This window comes from Cynocephalus volans, chromosome 2 (assembly GCF_027409185.1).
Source record: "Cynocephalus volans isolate mCynVol1 chromosome 2, mCynVol1.pri, whole genome shotgun sequence".
Classification (NCBI taxonomy): Eukaryota; Metazoa; Chordata; class Mammalia; order Dermoptera; family Cynocephalidae; genus Cynocephalus; species Cynocephalus volans.
The window spans coordinates 143,749,557-143,768,348 of NC_084461.1; the positions used below are offsets into that span (position 1 = coordinate 143,749,557).

Here is an 18,792-nt window from a genome sequence, read left to right on the forward strand (position 1 = left end):
AAAACAAACTTTCTTTACAATAATCTTAATGAGATGCTTGACTGCTCTGAGGCTTATTCTCCTCTTCTGCAAAATGCCTTGTACAGTAGATGTAAAGATTATATGAACTAATGTATTTAAAGCAAGTAGAAAGTTTGAGCCATAGTACACACTCAAAAAATCCTAATAGTTTTATTATGACAGTGTTTATCATTTTTGCATTACCAATTAAAACACTATTCAGTAATTAGTATATTAGATATGGTTAGAAGATTCAGTTTATATATCATTATTGATATAACATTAAAACTTGCATTTTTATGGTGTTTTGTAAAGTTCGATAAAACCAACTGAGTGAATGTAATCTATTTATTTGGGAAAATGGTACAAAGAGAAAATGAAAAAGTTCACAATTCAATTCTCTGTGGGTTCTACATCTTTTTATGTTACTTTTCATTGACTTTTTCCCCCTTCCTAACAATAAATTGTGCTTGTTTCTGTAATATGTTTTCTTACACTGTCCTCAGAGAACTGGAAAACTGATATTTTTAATACAGGCATTTTTGCTCCCCCAAAATTGGGCTGAAAGAAGGTGAGAATCAGAGTTGTCAAAAAGAAATGTCTGGTGATAAATTATCTATCTGAGCATGTACAATGGATACACAAGATATCCTGAAACTGTCAAATCAAATGTGAGCATGATTAGAATAAAGTTGCTTTATGTCAGGGCCTTGCTTAAATAAAAGTGACAAGTTCTGACAGAATTTCTGCCTGGTGTGGATGAATGATTGAGCAAGCAGGTTGAGATGATTTATGAAATAGCATTTTTATCAAGGAAAAATTAAAAAGCCTAATTTTTTCTGCTGTATACAATCTGCAGACAACACCTTGCAAATGAAAAGCACCATACTTTTCCAGAAGCTACACATTTTATAGATTCTAGTGGTGTGGTCTTATGATTGGACCTGGTTTTTGACCACCTGTGGGTAAAACAACACTGTGGTTTTCAAAACTGCAAGAGAAAGCCAGACTCAGAGGGCAACTGCACTCTGGTCTCCAGAGCCTGGTTGTCCTCTCCACCAATCCATTTCCCTTGGGAGCAGTTTGCCTTCTCAGATGCTGTTATGTGCCTTCATAAAGAAGAGGAAACTGTATTGAGATTACAGTGCCTCTTGTCCCAAATCAACTGAGAACTAGCCATATGACTTAGGTAACCCTTTTGCTTTCTCTTTGAATTATTTTACTCTGCATAAAATCGTAATAATGCTGTATTAGTCTGTTTCTGTTGATTATAACAAAATACCTGAAACTGGGAAATTCATAAAGAAAAGAGGTTTATTAGGCTCACGATTCTGGAACAGCTGCATCTGGTGTGGCCCTTAGGCTTCTTCTGTTCATGGCAAAAAGCGGCAGGCAGCCAGCAAGTGCAAGATCAATAGCAAGGAAGCAAGAGAGATAGGGAGGGGAGGTGCCAGGGTCTTTTAAATAACCAGCTCTCCAGGGATCTAATAGAGCAAAATCTCACTCACTACCCCCGCGCCCACCACCACCAGAGAAGACATTAATCTATTCATGAGGGATCTGATCCCCATGACCCAAAAACCTCTCAGCACTATGACATTGGGGATCAGATTTCAACATGAGCTTTAGGGGAGGGGGTTCATATTATATCCAAACTCTATCAAATGCTTTTAACAATTATTATATCCATATTAGATTCATGCTACATGTTAGGCACTATGATAGACATGAATGGAAGTGTATAGAAGTGCTCTCTGTCTCTAAAAGCTTCATAGTCCATAACTGAGCAATTAGAGATGATTTTTAAGGCAACAATTAAAATATAAAACACTGTATCAGTGCAAGGATTCACCAGAAAATTTTATCAAAAACACAAGGGTACTTCAGAAAGTGTGTGGAAAAATTGAGTTAAAAGATAATACAAATCCTCCCATGAACTTTTTGAAGACCCCTAATATATGATTACATATATATATATATATGTGTGTGTGTGTGTGTGTGTGTGTGTGTGTGTGTGTGTGTGTACACACACATATCTCTTCAATATCTGTCTGTCTATGTATGCAATCTTCCTCTCCCACACTACACAGGCATACACATTGAAAGGGAGAGGAAAACACAGAGAAAGACTAAGTAAAAAGCTTATAATTATTGTCATCTTTGGTATGATTATATGTGCTATTCTATTTTGAACATATGATTTTTAAGATGAATATCCATTGCTTTATAATAAAATAGATAAAAGTCACTTGATCTATATTCAGGAAAAAAAAGCATTCTTACAAGGATATAAGTTTGTGTTTTCCAACATCATTTGACTCTCACATTCTCTAACTGATACAAATATTGCCTCTCCCTTCTCTTGCAGACTATTTTCCTGTAAACTGAGGTTAAAGGAAATGAGAGAAGTGGACAATACAGATTTTATGTTAAAGTAGTTTTGGAATTTCCAGGAATTCAGTGAGAAGATAGGAGAAAATCAAACATGATGGCTGGTGCAGAATGAAGGAGGGAAGCTGTTTTGTTCACAGCCTGATTCTGAGTGTCTGGAGCCGTGCCTACCCTGTGACAGGTGCTCAGGAAACCTTTGCTGAAGCTGTGAAACTATGACCTACCAGGCTCACATTTTGACTGTGTCACATGAGTCAACAGAATCATATTTATTTTTTTTAGAAGCCTCAGTTAATAAAAATCTAGTTTTGAAGATTCAAATCTTTCAGTAGCCATACCTTGCCTTTGGAGTGGATACAAACAAGTGTCCACCTCTATTCTCTTCATGTAACCCCTCCCCAGGCATCTAGGGCTCAGTTGAAGACAAAAGACTTTAATATAAACAATCACTTAGTTGTGACAAGGTGTATTATATTAGCTATCCATTGCTATATAACAAATTTTCCCACATCTAATAGCTGAAAACAACTTAAAACCTCACACAGTTTCTGAGTCAGAAGTCCAGGAGCAGATTATGTGGGCAGTTCTGGCTCAGGGGTGCTGTCAAAACTGGGCTGGGGTGGTAGCCATCTCATGGCTAGATTCATGTTAACCAGAAGCTTTAGTTCCTCGCCATGTGGGCCTTTCCACAGGGCTGCTACAACAGGGCAGCTTACCTCCCCAGAGAAAGTAATGAGGGGTGGAGAGGGAGAGGGAGAGGGAGAGGGAGAGGGAGAGAGAGAGAGAGAGAGAGAGAGGACAAGCACAGAAGTTCCAATGCTTCAATGTCCTGTCTCAGAGTCACACACTATTAATTCCACTTTATTCTATTTGCTAGAAGCAATACACTAAGTCTAGCCCAGTTTAAGGGAGGAGTATAAAAGAACTAGCTGGTCTATATTTTTAAATCATCACGGATGAACTCAATTTGTGGGTGATGTCAGGATCATAGTTTTAGCTTCTGGCACTGTCTTTTACCCCTCCCCTCACCAGAGCCAGGATGTGCTGTATCGTCACTCAGTGAATATTGTCCAGCATTATGTATGCCTCTGTGAAGACCCTGGTGAATACAAAGATGTATTTAAGAGTCCACAGAGACCGGTTCTCATTTTCTTGAGTGGTTTTACTAACACTTAACACAATTCCAAACATGTAAGATTGTTTTAAAGTCCATTATTTGTTTTCCTTATCTTTCCCAGCAGTTCTTTTTTGAATTCCGCAGAGGACACTGACATTGCCCCCAAGAAAAAACAGGGACCAGAAGACATCTTTTCAGGTTAAATACTTGTTGAAGTTTTCACTCCTGTTCTCAGAGACAAAGGGGAAACTAGAGGTATTAAATAAAAAAAAGAAATGCTTTTTTTTTTTTTTTTAATTGGCACTGTATTATTTTCTCTCTCCGTTTACAAAAATTACAAATGAATTAATGAGGCAAAAACTGCTTCCTGGGAGCTGAAAAAGAGGTCTAAATAAGAATTATCTTATTACTATTTTCATCTTATGATTGCATAGCACTTTTCAGTTTCTGAGTAACTTTGCATATGTGATTTTATTAGACCTTCATTAAGAACCTGTAGGACAGGTAGAATAGATGTTAATCCCTGTGAATGGGGACACACAGATTTTGGTCTCTTGACTGAAGTCATATAAATGCCACCTTAAAGATATTTTAGAATAGGTTAGTAGGGGGAAAGAGAGAGAGAGAGAGACCGAGATTAAAAGCAAGTATCATCACACAGCAGGTTCCTGATGGAGCCCACAACAGAAACCAGCTTTTTGAGACCACACAGCTAACTCTCAAAGTTAATAAAAATGAGAAGGAAGAAACTGTGAAGACTTTTTTAGGTTTGGTGAGTCACAGCATTGTGGAAAATTTTAAGCATTAAGACCTGCATTTCCTCTTGAAATGCTCCTTTCCCCCTTCATTTGCTGGGAAATCAGTTTGTCTTGAATACAGCCCAAAGCATTGCAAAACAAAGACAAATTTGTTAGAAATGTCTTGCCCAAGTCAGTCTATGAATTATCACAGTGAATTCTCAAACTTGAGAAAGTATCAGAATCATCTGAAGTTTCCTTAAAACACAGAATGCTGAGCCCCTACCCTAGGCTCTGTAATTCAATAGCTCTGGGTTGGAACCAATACTTTGCATTTCTCACAACTTTCCAGGTGATGCTGATGTTGCTGCTCTGGGATCTGCCTTGGAGAGCCACTAGTCTGTTCTATTAGTTTCTATACTTTTGAGTCCTCTTCTGCCCTTGGCCTCCCACACTGCCTCAATACCTAGCTTGAATGCACTGCCCCCTAGTGGCTTCAAAGATGGTCCCCACCCAGGGTGACCTTTTAATTTATCATCTAAATTGAGACACTTTTGATAGTGAAGGCAGCACTAGTAATGACTACACTGGGATTGCCTGGATAAACAGGAACATATATCCAAGCCCTGATGTCACTGATTGGACTCAATTCTCTGTACCTTTTATCCCAAATGATTACATAAGTAATTGAATTATGCTTTATAGGAGGAAATGTGTGACTGTGTGTGTGTGAGTGTGTGTGTTTTTATGTTTTTTTCTTCCTGGGCAAGTTATGAAGTTATGAAACCTCACTAGGCCTTAGTTACTTTACATAGTTGGGATAATAACACCTCTTGGTATATTGAAAATAATTAAATAAGAAAATGCACATTAGGTATGAAGCCCGATTCCTGGCATATCCTGAAAGATTCTCTGACGAGCATCTTCAAGATGAAAGGACAGATGCGTTCCTTCAGCTGCTGGCTGAAGACAGCTGACAATGCTGTCAGCTCTCTTAGGAAATCACCTCAGCAGAAGCAGATTGCTTCTCCCAAGGTAAGATTGCTCTCTCCAAGGGCAGTCTGCATCAGTGACTCATAACACAGCGTACGCAGGCCCATTCCCTTGTCCCAACTCGGAGCAACTCCAGAGGGCCATCCCAGGACTAGGGGGGGGGCATCCTGGGGTTGACTGGGATATACACAGAGACAGCATTACAGCTTGACCTCCCTCTGCTCAGAACAGCTTTCTTCTCTTTCATAAGTGTTGATCCCAACTGCTGTCTACACACTAATCTCCATCTGAGAGTCGTTGCCTCCTGGAAACCTGACCTGTGACACACGTAGGGTGAATTGCTGTTACTACTACTCGGACTAAGACTGCAATTACTATTTTGTCCAATTCATTTTCCATGTCAGTGGCTCCCTTAGACATGGTTGTACGAGGGTACTTCAAAAAATTCATGGAAAGATTTGTATTGTCTTTAATCCCATTTTCCAAGAACTTTTTTGAAGTACCCTCATATATCACAGTACCACTTTTTCCATGACACACACTGAAATTACTATCATAAATTCCATAAATAATTAGTCTTCATAGAGTTTAAATAGTAAACATACACTCGCTAAAGAGTGATAAATGCTTTACCTTGAAGTATAGTGTGAGCCTGCTCTCATCAGGAGGCTGTGTGCACATGAAGCCAATCACTGGACGGATACAGGAGGCAAAATGTGAAGGTCTTTGAACTGTATTTAATACTCACTATGACTCCTAGAGGTGGGTATTGTAATTCTCCACATTCTGCATTTTGGACTGTTATGTGTGTTCAGTGTGGGCTGCAGTGTGTGTATGTGTGCATGCACCTGCACGTGAGGATGATGTCAGATGCTGAGCAACTCTCAGTGGAGTTCACTCATGTACCACAAGCTTTCAAAGTTAGCCCAGTTTCTGTGCAGGTGAGTTGGAGATATGGACTGGAAGTGATTCGAGTTTCCTTGAGAACTGTCAAAGAGGACACCAGTGTCCTGTCTAGAAAGGAGAGATGTTAACTTACTGTTGGTTAACAGGAACACTATTGTGTGAGGTGAGGACATCTATATTGCTTGGAAAAATTCAAGATCAAACTTACAAAGGAGCTATGAATTACTTAATTATTGGCAGGAGCTATGATTCCTTTTCGATGCAATTTCCAGGCCTGCATTATCAACCTCCTTTCCAGTTTCAAATGACTTAGGACTCTGAATGAAGGTTTGGCTGAATAACTATCTCCTCCTTTTAAATGCTTCCTGACAGATTTTTAGAAAAAGAGGTGAACAATTAATTCGTTCTATTTGGGTTTAAGAAAACCACTTCTCAAATTGGACTCTTCTCCTATGAATGCATTTCTTATTCTAATAGATTTAGGTATGGCTCTGAGCACTTTTCAATAACTTAATTAAAACTCATTTGGTAGAGTTTACAGGGAAAGTTATGAGGGGAAGCGTGGAAAGAAGGGAAAAGGTGAGCCAGGGAGAGGAAAGAGGTAGCACATTTAGATCAAGTTTTCTTAACTTTAACACTGATATTTTAGGCTGGGTGATTTTTTGCTGTGATGGGCTCTCCTTTGCATTATACAATGTTTAGTAGCATCTCCCCTCCCCCTGCCCTTGAGTGTGACTGCCAAAAAATTTCTCAGATATTGCAAAACATTCCTTGAGAAAAGAGGCAAAATGACTCCAAATTGGGTACCACTGATTTAGATGTTAAATGGTAAAAGATGCAAAGACACCACCAATAATCTAAATGACCTTTTCTCTATCCCCAGAAGCACCACTGAGGCCAGAAATCTGGTGATCTGGCCTCTGTCTCATCATTAAACATTTATTTATTGAATGAATGTTGACCTTATTTTCTGGCACTGTGCTGGATATGCAAAACATGGTTTCTACCTGCAAGTATCCTACAGTCAAGTGAGGTAGACAAACACTGAATTCGTAATCAGACAAGGGAGCACATGAATGCAAACGATGGGCACCTTATGAAGGACAACGCAGGCTGGCATGAGGGAGTCGTAGAGGAGGTCTGTCCTAGAGGTGTAGTCACAGAAGGGCTCCCTGGGGTTGTAACCAGTACCTGAAGACCTACTAAATGCTAACCAGAAAAGACTTAGCTCTGCTTTCTGCCCGAGTTTGTAACTTGTTCTAAATTGCCCTGTGCACAAGGTATTCTGACCATTCCTTTAATTCTTCCTTCCTTAGTCATTTCCAAATGCTTGCTAGCCTGAGAGAGAAGGGATGAGAGGCTTCAGGGCTCCCTGCTTGCACAAAATTCACCCCCAACCATGATGCAGTATAGGGGAGAACTGAGTTTCTACTCTTTCTCACACCCTGGCTGGTTATGTCTTCCTACTTTTTTGTTTTGTTTTGTTTTGCTTTGTTTTTTATGTTTATTTTTCAACACATGCCCCTCCTCTACCTTGGCTTTTTTAGAATTATTAAAATGTCATGCTTTCTTTTAATACTATTAAATATATATCATTACTACTTCTAAAAGAAACCACAGCAATTACAGTATTGAATCTACCTTTCCAACCACATTCTCTCCTCCCCTCTGGATAAAATTCTGTTCAAGGTCTGTCCCTCCAAAGTTTTCAGGCTGAGCACCGTGGACCTTCGGTGTGCTCTCTGTCACTACATATATTGCTGTGTAACTGAAAAGTTACATATTGGTGTGTGAGAGAGAGAGGCACCCTACTCTGGACAGGGTAAAAAGAAAAACCAAAACCCAAACCAAAAACTGTTGTTATCATTTTGTAACTAGGTCTAATATTTAAAATGTTAATAACTACTTTAGCTTAGTTTTAAAGGCCCTAATGAGATACAGAGTTGACTGAAGGGCTCATGCATCAAACCTATTAACATTCATTACCATAAAGTTGGCATAAATTAAGTTAACATATTTGACAAGAACATGAACCTGAAAATGCAAATCAAAACCACAATGAGATATCATCTTATACCTGTTATGATGACTATTATCAAAAAGACAAAAGATAACATATGTATGTGAGGATGTGGAGAAAAGAGAACCCCTGTACACTGCTGGTAGGAATGTAAATTAATACAGTTATTATGTGAAACAGTATGGAAATCTCTCCAAAAATTAAAAATAGAAGTACTGTATGATCCAGCAACCCCCGCTTCTGAGTATATATCCAAAGGAAATGAAATTGATATCTCAAAGAGATATCTGTCCTCCCATGCTTATTGCAGCATTATTCACAATAGCCAAGACATGATAACAACCTAAGTGTTTAACAGCAAATGAATGGATAAAGAGAATGAGATATATCTATGTACACACACACACACACACACACACACACACACACAAAATGGAATACTATTCAGCCTTAAAAAAGGAAACCCTGTCATTTGTGACAGTATGGATGAACTAGGGGACACTATGCTAAGTGAAACAAGCCAGACATAGAAATACAAATACCAGGCCGAGCCTGTGGCGCACTCGGGAGAGTGTGGCGCTGGGAGCGCAGCCACGCTCCCACCGCGGGTTCGGATCCTATATAGGACCGGCCACGAAAAAGACAAAAAAAAAAAGAAATACATATACCGCATGATGTCACTTACATGTGGAATCTAAAGAAGTCAAACTCATAGAAGCAGAGAGTAGAACGATGGTTGCCAGGGGCTCAGGGGTGGGAGAAGGGGGAGATGTTGGTCAAAGGCTACAAAGTATCAGTTATGCAGGAGGAATAAGTTCTAGAGATCTGTTGTACAGCATGGTGACTATAGTTAATATGGTACCATACACATGAAATTAGCTAAGAGTAGATCTTAATGTTCTCACCACATACACACAAACTATGTGTGGTGAGGCGATGGATATATTAATTAGTTTGATTATGGTAATCTTTTCACAATGTATAAGTACAGCAAAACATCACATTGTACACATCAAATACATATGATTCTTTTGTCAATTGTACCTCAACAAAGCAGAAGGAAAAAAAAGATGATGAAAAGAAGTGGAGGGCAAGACCCTGAGATAACAGGACAGAGGAGAAAGCTTCTCTTCAGTAGGGGTGGTAAGAGTGTCAGGGACAGGCCCTGGCCACCAGGTAAGAGAGGGCCGTGGATATCTTCAGATTTCTCAGTGCGGAGAGCTGTAGGAGAGGAGAGTCACAGAGATAGAAGAGGAATGAACAGAGAATTTAAAAAATTAAAAAGACAATTTTTCTTCAAGACATGCCTCACATAGCTCCCAATCATGCTATTTTAGAAAACACAGTGGAAGCAAAATCCAAGTGCTTTGGTCTTTCTCCTTATCCAAGTAGCCAGAAAATAAGCCTTAATGGCCAGATGTCTGCAAGGTTTCAAAACTCAAGTTTTCACTCATCCTTGAGACCTCACCTTTGAGGGAGGATGTAAATAGCATAATAATGTGACACTTGGTTAAGGAGAATGCTCTCCTCATAGATAGTCTGAAATATGGCCAGAGGCTTCTTCAAAATCAAAGCTTAAGAAACCAGGGAATTCTTGAAGCACTTTGCATACAAAGTAAGTGAACAGGTGTTCGTGTTACCCAGATTTTGCTAAGGACTTGCAAGGTGACAACTAAGCATTTTCTTTAAAAAAAAATTAAAAAATAGGTTTGCCTTATAAGAAAACTTTGTGATTTTTCTAAAACTGAGAAGTTCCCTGCAGTCTCGTGGAACTATTTCTTAAGAAACAGGCCAGGAGAGCAAGCTAAGCTGCAGAATGCTGACAGCTGTGAGCAGGGAGGGAAAGAGAGAGATGGCATGTTAAATCAGTCAGGGGAAGCTGGGAGACCTGATAAAAGTGTAAAATAGTCATGTTTCAGAAGAAGAGCACCCAACTTTTCATTAAAAACAAAACAAAATCCTCTCCTTTAAGAAGCGGAAATGGTACCAGAACAGCACTTACCTTGGGGCATCGCTTCTAGTTTGATCTACCTTGAATACAATTCAGAGAAACTAGAAGCAGCATTTCCACTCATGTTCTAAAATTAAAAGGACATCACTTAACAATAATAAGTTATTTGACATTTATTGTTTTGCAAGACACTGAAATAAGCACTTTGCATGAACTGGCATTAATTCCCAAAACACATTTATCAGATTGGCATTGTTATTCATGTTTGTGGATGAGAAAACTGAGGTTCATAGAGAAACACATGAACTCATGCATATTTTAATGCAGTTGGGTCTGACTCCAAAGACAGTGCACTTTGCACAGTGGCACTTAGCTAAATCAAGTAAGGAACAAAAGATACAGTTGACTCTCATTATTTGCAGTAGTTATGTTAGATAAAGTCATCGTGAACACTGAATTAGTGAAGATCAAACCATGGCTGATGCAGGGAATTACAGGTTTAGGTACCTGCAAACCACTGGACACAACATTTTTATCAACTGATCAATACATGACCTTGTTTATGTGTTTCTGTTTAAAGACACCTTCATTAATATATTGTTGATGCATTAAATTGAACATAGGCCATTCATGTGTGAATAAAGTTTACCTAATGCGTATTTGCTCCATAAGATGCATCACAGCTTTCTTATATTTAGGAACACTAGACAGCACTTTAGTACTATGGTTAGGGGACATTTTAAACATTAAAATTACCAACACGAAGATAAAAAGTGGAGAACTGGCACCAAACAGACCACTAAAAGGAGACTTGTTTACAGTATGAGAACAATAAAATCTGTTCAACTTCAGCCAGGGACATGCACATTGGGTGACTTAAAATTTTCACTGCTCTTTGCATATGTCCAATGACTGTGAAAATGCTGTGAGTATTGATTTTGGGGTTACGAGTAAATTTTAGAGAGTAGTACATTTGTAAATACAGAATCCTAGAATGAGGAGGATCAACTACATACATTCTACCCGTCCTCTTAGTCTAGTATTGACAATGTGCCGTGGGGCAGAAGATGTGGGGGATTACAGGGAAGCCAAGAAGAGGAACCCAATATCAAAGAAGAATTATGTTGTTGAACTCTTTTGTTTTAATAACACAATTTTTGCTGCATTTCTTGTCTTGGGGGCCCTGTGTCCTAGCCCCATTTAAAAAAACTGAAAGGCTTATTTCCTGATTGGGAGACCTGGCTTTCCTTGGTTCCCTGTCTTGTTTTCCAGATCTTCCAGCAATGAGGACCTGACTTGCGCCATCTCTAATTCCCTGACAAATCCTGAAATGCTATTTCTAAACATAGCTATTATGATTGGGTCAATACTGTCTGTTTCCAGGCTTTCCAATATCTTGTTAAATCCTATGTGGGAATGATCTGATCACCTAATGCTGCATGGAAGAAACTTCTGTGTACATATGATGGAAATCTGTAACTTGAACTAATTTATTTATTGAGATTAAAGTAATATATGGGTAGGTCTAGGTTTTAAGCATGCTTGGAAAAGAGACCCTATCCCAAACAATTGCTCAGGATTTAATTTCTCTCTCTTGATCTCAGCTCTCTTCCACGGTGCTGCCCCGGAGAGGGTCTCTCCCTGTGGTCACACAATGTCAGCCAGTGGCACAGAGGCAAAGACTTTCCCACTTCAGCTCCAGAGCAAAGTAGTGGGCATCTTTTCTGGTACTCTTAACAAAGACCTAGATTTAATTTGCCCTGATTTAAACTGTCCTGATTTAAACTGACATCTGCCCATCCTGACTGACATGAACTGAGAACATGTGCATGAGGGAGGGACATCCCCAAATACAAACCGAAGATGTTTCTAGAAGCCGAACACCTCCGTGTGAGCAAACAAAACTGAGTACTTTGCCAGGAGTACCTGAGGTTCATCTGTTCCCCAGCTGGCCTCACAGAGGTTTTTCCCCTTTCTAGATGATCTCTGTCTGGATGTCCTGAGCAGCCCCAACACTCAGGACAGCTGAAGGAGGGCAGCCGAGAGAGAAGATGCGCTTGGATCTTCAGACCACAAGGAGATGTGGCAAATACACCGTCACTCTAAATGAATGGCAAGCTGTTTGAGCCAACCTGAAGCTGTCCACCCGTGGCCCTCAGGCATTATGACTGCCATGCACAGCTGCCCTGGCTTCCCACTCCCTGAGGAGTGACCCTGGCAGCCAGAGCCTACTCTCCCCAGGCCCCTGGCAGCCTTGAAAGGCCAGAGAACTAACTGGGCCAGGCCCCTGGGAGCAGCCCGCAGCCAGTGATCCCTCTGGTATATGCCTCTGCGACACACGTGCCCTCTGACTCCCAGTGGGGACCGAGATCCAGTGAACTGGTAGAATGATGTGCTCCCTCCTCTGTCTCATTTCCCTGCTCTCTGGAGATCACCTCCCAAATCAAGCACCATCCTCGAACCCTTGTCTCAGGGTCTGCAAATGTCCACATAGACCATGATCCCATAGAATCAGGCTTTTAAGTATTTTTGCAAAGATACATATTTTCTTTTATCATGTTCTTCCTACTGAAGAATAAAAAAAAAGGAGCAGGGATGTATAATCTTTTTGCCAAGATACACACTTTAACACTTTTACCAGAAAAAAATGTAAAAAATGTACATTTTTATAGAGGAAAAATATAGCATGGTAGTATAAAAATGGGACTTTTATCTTTACATTGCTGGTAAGAAAACCGAATATCAAAAACCGGCCTTTATTTGTCTGAAAGCAAATTGTATACTTTGTTGACTCTTTCCAGTTTGTATGCATCTACTGTAAAATTTGGAAATGTGCCAAAAAGATGTGAAACTGTAGATGATAATACTGCAGCCCCACTCTGAATTCCAAATATATCTCTCAGGGCTACTTCAGTCTCCAAACCCTGAAGTGGATGGATGGATAACACTTCGGATGGATGCCTAAAATGTTCACGTCCCACAGCTCATAAGCATCAAAACAAGGTCTGGACTTAGTTGTGTTAGATTCCAAAATCTACTCTTACAGTCTTTTGGTCAAAAACCTAATGCTGTCTGCATGATTCTTTGTATTTTTCCATTTATTTTTTATTCTTATAAGTTGCATGTTTTTCTTTTTACTCTTTTTTAGTATTTTTATTATCCTGGTTGAAATGTTAAAACCTCAGTCTTCATAAGTATATCTTGCAGGTTTTTTCTGGGACAGGATCTGATACAGCTGACTTAAATTTGGAACTGCACCCTTCCAGGGCTTTGAGTTATGATGATGTTGTGAGAAAACAGGAGAATCTCAACATGGGGCTAAAATTTTAAAAACTTCTTGTTTTTTAAAAACTGTACATAGTTCAAAACTTACAGAAAGTTACAAGAATTGTTAGGAATATCTTTCTCTATACCATTTGCCTAGATTAAACTAATTTTAATATTTTGTCTTATTTACTTTCTTTATGTAATGTACATGTTTTACTTTTTCCTGAACATTTGAGAGTAAGTTGAATCTATCATGGCCCTTTACCCTAAACACTTCAGAGAGTATTCTTAAGAAATAGAATTATATTCATAATACAATTATCAAGTGTTTTATATTGAATATTTATACAACATTTTATGAAATCTGACAGCTGCATTTCAATTCATCCTGGAATATCTGCTATAGGATTGTATTTCTCAACTACAGATTATAGTCTGCGGTAACATATTGTATTTAGTTATCCTGTCTCTCCAGTCTCCTTCAATTTAGAAATGTTTCTTATGCTTTCTTTGCCTTTATGATATTGACATTTTGAAGAATAAAGTTGATGGGCTATTTTTATAGCCCCTGAATCACCTGGATAGTTTCTCTTTGGAGCATATTTTTGTTCAAACTGGAAAGAGTGTTTTCAAATAGAACAGTCCTGAGGCCTTTAGAGCCAGCCAGGGCCAGAATCAGAACATAAATGACAATTCCAGAGATGCCACGATGTTCAGAGGGAATTTTACAAGCAGAAAAACCTTTTTCAGTGAAGATAGAGTAAATTGGGAGTGGGGTGGGAGGGGTAGTTGAAAGTCTAAGGTTTTGGGGGGGTTATCTAAGGAGAAGCTGTTGTTACAGAAGAAATTGGGCGAAAAAAGGAACTTCCAACTCTTCTAATCCCCATCATATGAATGAGAAAGATGTGGTGTCCTGGGACAATACTGTTCCACTAGAATGAGAGGAGAATTGAGAAAAAGTCAAAGTAAGTAAATTATGTAGTATTTGATTTCAGCAGTATTGAATCTTAACAATAAAGCTGTCCATACTGCAATTCTATTATAGACATGGGTTACACAGGGAGAAATACACAGTTGAATACACACACACACACACACACACACACACACCATCAAATAAATTACCTCATTAATTATTTTTTTAAATATTAAAAAAAAAAACAAACACCAATTGTGGTTTATGTGAAAAGTTAGAGAATAGTAAGAAAAATCAGGAAAGTGTTTACGGAGAAAGTAAACATTGATGTAATTCTTTTTTTCTTTTTCTTTTAATTATGTTATTTATTTGTTTTTGCTCAAATCAGGATAATTATTATATTAAATATTATACAGTGTTACCGTTTTTTATAGACCTTTATCATTTCCCCCATTTCCCCCTTCTCCCTCCACCTCCCCATTTCTGGTAACCTGAGTTCTGTCCTCTCCTTTTGAAAGTTTAACATATTATTGTGATTGTTATATCTTTCTTTGTCTCTTTTAAATTTTTTTTTAGCTCCCACTTGTGAGTGAGGACATGAGGTATTTCTCTTTCTGTTCCTGGCTTATTTGACTTAACATTATTTTCTGTAATTTCATCCACGTTGCTGCAAAGGGCAGGATTTCATTCTTTTTTACAGCAGAGTAGTATTCCATTGTGTATATATACCACATTTTCCTTAGCCAGTCATCTAACAATGGACATTTAGGTTGGTTCCAACTCTTGGTTATTGGAAATAGGTCTGCAATAAATATGGGAGTGCACGTATTCCTTTGACATGATGATTTCCATTTGTTTGGCTATGTACTTAGCAATGGAATTACTGGATTATATAGCAGTTCCATTTGTAGTTGTTCAAGGAACCTACATACTGTTTTCCATAAGGGCTGCACCAATTTACAATCACACCAGCACTGTAGGAGGTTTCCCCTTTCTCCACATCCTCATCAGCATTGGTTATGCTCTGCCTTTTTGATAATAGCCAGTCTAACGGGAGTGAGATGATATCTCAAAGTGGTTTTGATTTTCATTTCCCTGATGCTGAGTGATGTTGAGCATTTTTTCATATGTCTGTTGGCCATTCATATATCTTCCTTTGAGAAATGCCTATTCAGCTCCTTTGCCCATTTTTTAATAGAGTTATTTGATTTTTTTTTTACTGTTAAGTTGTTTGAGTTCCTTGTATATTCTGGTTATTAATCCTTTGTCAGATGTATAGTTTGCAAATATTTTCTTCCACTCTGTAGGTTGTCTTTAAACTCTGCTAATTGTTTCTTCTGCTATGCAGAAGATTTTTAGTTTTTATATAATCCTATTTGTTTATTTTTCATTTATTTTGCCTATGCTTTTGGTGTCATATTCATAATGTCTTTGACCTGTCCTACTTCCTGAAGTATTTCTTTTATATTTTCTTTTAGAAATGTTTGGTTTTAGGTCTTATATTTAAGTCTATACTCTATTATGAGTTGATTTTGGTATATGGTAAGAGGTACCAGTCTAGTTTCATTCTTCTGTGTATGGATGTCCAGTTTTCCCATCACCATTTCCTGAAGAGGCAGTCTTTGCCCTAATGTATATTCTTGTTTCCTTTGTCAAAGATCAGTGGCTGTTAAGTACATGGGCTGATTTCCTGGTTCTCAATTCTGTTCCATTGTAACAAGTGTCTGTTTTAATGGCAGTGCCATGCTGTTTTGATTACTATAGCTTCATAGTATAATTTGAAATCACTTAGTGTTATGCCTCAAGGCTTATTTATTTATTTATTTATTCTCAGGATTGCTTTGGCTATTTGGTGTTTTTTGTTGTTCCATATGAATATTAGGATTGTTTTTCTATTTCTGTGAAGAATATCATTGCTCTTTTGATGAGGATTGCATTGAATCTGTAGATTGCTTTGGATAGTATGGACATTTTCACAATGTTAATTCTTCCAATCCAAGAGTGTGGAATGTCTTTCCATCTTTTTGTGTCCTCTTTAATTTCTTTCAGCAGTGATTTGTAGTTCTCATTGTAGAGATCTTTCACCTCCTTAGTTAAATTTATTCCTAGTGGGTTTTCGGCGGGGGTTGTTTGTTTATTTGTTTGTTTTTATAAATGCGCTGGCTTTCTTGATTTCTTTTTCTGCTAGTTTGTTGTTGGAATATAAAAATGCTACTGATTTTTGTGTGTTGATTTTGTATTCTGCAACTTTACTGAAATCGTTTATCAATTCTAAGAGGTTTTTTTTTTTTGGTATAGGATCATGACATCTGCAAACAGGGACAATTTGACTTCGTCCTCTCTGATCTGGATGCCCTTTATTTCTTTCTTTTGCCTGATTGCTCTCACTAGTACTTCCACTACTATGTTAAATAGGAGTGGTGAAAGTGAACATCCTTGTTTTGTCCCCATTCAGGATGATATTTGTGGTGGGTTTGTAATATATGGTTTTTCTTGTGCTGAGATGCTTTCCTTCTATAACTAATTTGCTGAAATTCTTTATCATGAAGGGATTTTGAATTTTGTCTATTCTTCTCCTGCATCTATTGAGATAATCATATGGTCTTTGCCCTTGATTGTGATAATGTGATGTATCATATTTATTGATTTGCATATGTATAACCATCCTTGCATCCCTGGTGTGAATCTCACTTGATTGTGGTGTATAATTTTTTTGATGTGTTGTTGTATTCTTTTTGTTAATATTTTATTGAGGTTTCTACATCGATGTTTATCAAAGATATTCTCCTGTAGTTTTCTTTTTTCTTTCTTTTTATTTATTTTTTTTTGTGTGTGTGTATGTATATCTTTGGTTTTGGTATCAAGGTGATACTGGCCTCATAGAATGAGTTTGGGAGAATGGACTCTGTTTCCTTTTTTTTAAAATAGTTTGAAGAGAATTGGTATTAATTCCTCTTTAAATGTCTGGTGGAATTCATCAGTAAAGCATCTGGTCCTAGGCTTTCTTTGTTGAGACTTCTGACTATTGTTTCAGTCTTGTTGCTTATTATTCATCTGTTTAGGTTTCCTATTTCTTCTTGGTTCAGTCTCAGTAGTTTATATGCATCCAGAAATTTATCCATTTCCTCCAGGCTTTCAAATTTGTTTCCATATAGTTATTTATAATAGTTTGTAATGATTCTTTTTATTTCTCCAGTATTGATTGTAATGTCTACCATTTTTGCTTCTAATTTTTGTTATTTGGGTCTTCTCTCTCAGAAGGGCAACAGCTGAGGACTTCAACAAGGTTATGCAAATAGTCCGAGAGCAAATCACTCGAGCTTTGCCCTCCAAACCCAACTCTTTGGATCAGTTCAAGAGCAAACTGTGTAGCCTGAGCTATTCTGAGATTCTGCGACTGCGCCAGTCTGAGAAGATGAGTCAGGATGACTTCCAGTCCCCACCAATTGTGGAGCTGAGGGAGAAGATCCAGTCCGAGATCTTTGAGCTGATTAAGCAGCAACGCCTAAACCGGCTCTGTGAGCGCAATAGCTTTCGAAAAATCGGTAATCGCCGTAGGCAAGAACGGTTCTGGTACTGCCGTCTGGCACTGAACCACAAAGTCCTGCACTATGGTGACTTGGATGACAACCCTCAAGGAGAGGTGACATTCAAATCCCTGCAGGAGAAAATTCCTGCTGCAGACATTAAGGCCATCGTCCCTGGGAAAGATTGTCCTCACGTGAAAGAGAAAAGTGCTCTAAAACAGAACAAGGGAGTGTTGGAATTGGCCTTCTCCATCCTGTATGACCCTGATGAGACCATAAACTTCATTGCACCTAAGAAGTATGAGTACTTCATCTGGATTGATGGCCTCAGTGCCCTTCTGGGGAAGGACATGTCCAGTGAGCTGACCAAGAGTGACCTGGACACCCTCCTGAGCATGGAGATGAAGCTGCAGCTCCTAGACCCGGAGAACATCCAAATTCTCGAAGCCCCGCCGCTAGTCCCCAAGGAACCCAGCAGCTATGACTTTGTCTATCACTACAGCTGAGCCTGGAGCCAGAGACGATGGTACCCAGGAAGGGATTTGGGGACCAGGAGAAACATTCACAGTCTGGTGCCTTGTCCTTTGCTTGTACAGATTCTGTAGTGACAGTGGTGGCCAGTAAATGCCAGCCATTTCTCAAACCCACCTCGGACCACCCAGAACTTCCTCTTGGTCCCTGTCCACTAAGAGTCATGAAAGCAGGGTGCTCTGCCCTCCCCATCGTGAAGCCTGGGACTGGGCCATGAGGAATGAGCAGCAGATGCTCCTGCCTTCCAGACCAAGAAACTACTTGAACTGGATTTAACAACAGCCACTTACCTTTTCCTATTGAGCCTGCTCTCTGGTCGGCTGGACCCTCATATGCACAGCAGCTGGCCCAGGAAAGGCCGCCCACAGAGGACAGATATGCCAGGCATGTTGAGAGCCTTGGAGTAACTGCCTTTGGGTGACCCGTGCCGATGTCT

At 38.9% G+C, this 18,792-nt stretch overlaps 1 protein-coding gene across 1 annotated transcript; it reads left to right on the top strand.

Moving 5' to 3' along the window:
- Window positions 1–17,587: 17,587 nt before the first annotated feature.
- LOC134369140 (engulfment and cell motility protein 2-like) lies at window positions 17,588–18,331 on the top strand. The gene has a single exon (XM_063085327.1). It carries the CDS (start codon window positions 17,588–17,590, stop codon window positions 18,329–18,331), a length of 744 nt encoding a protein of 247 aa, XP_062941397.1.
- Window positions 18,332–18,792: the final 461 nt, after the last annotated feature.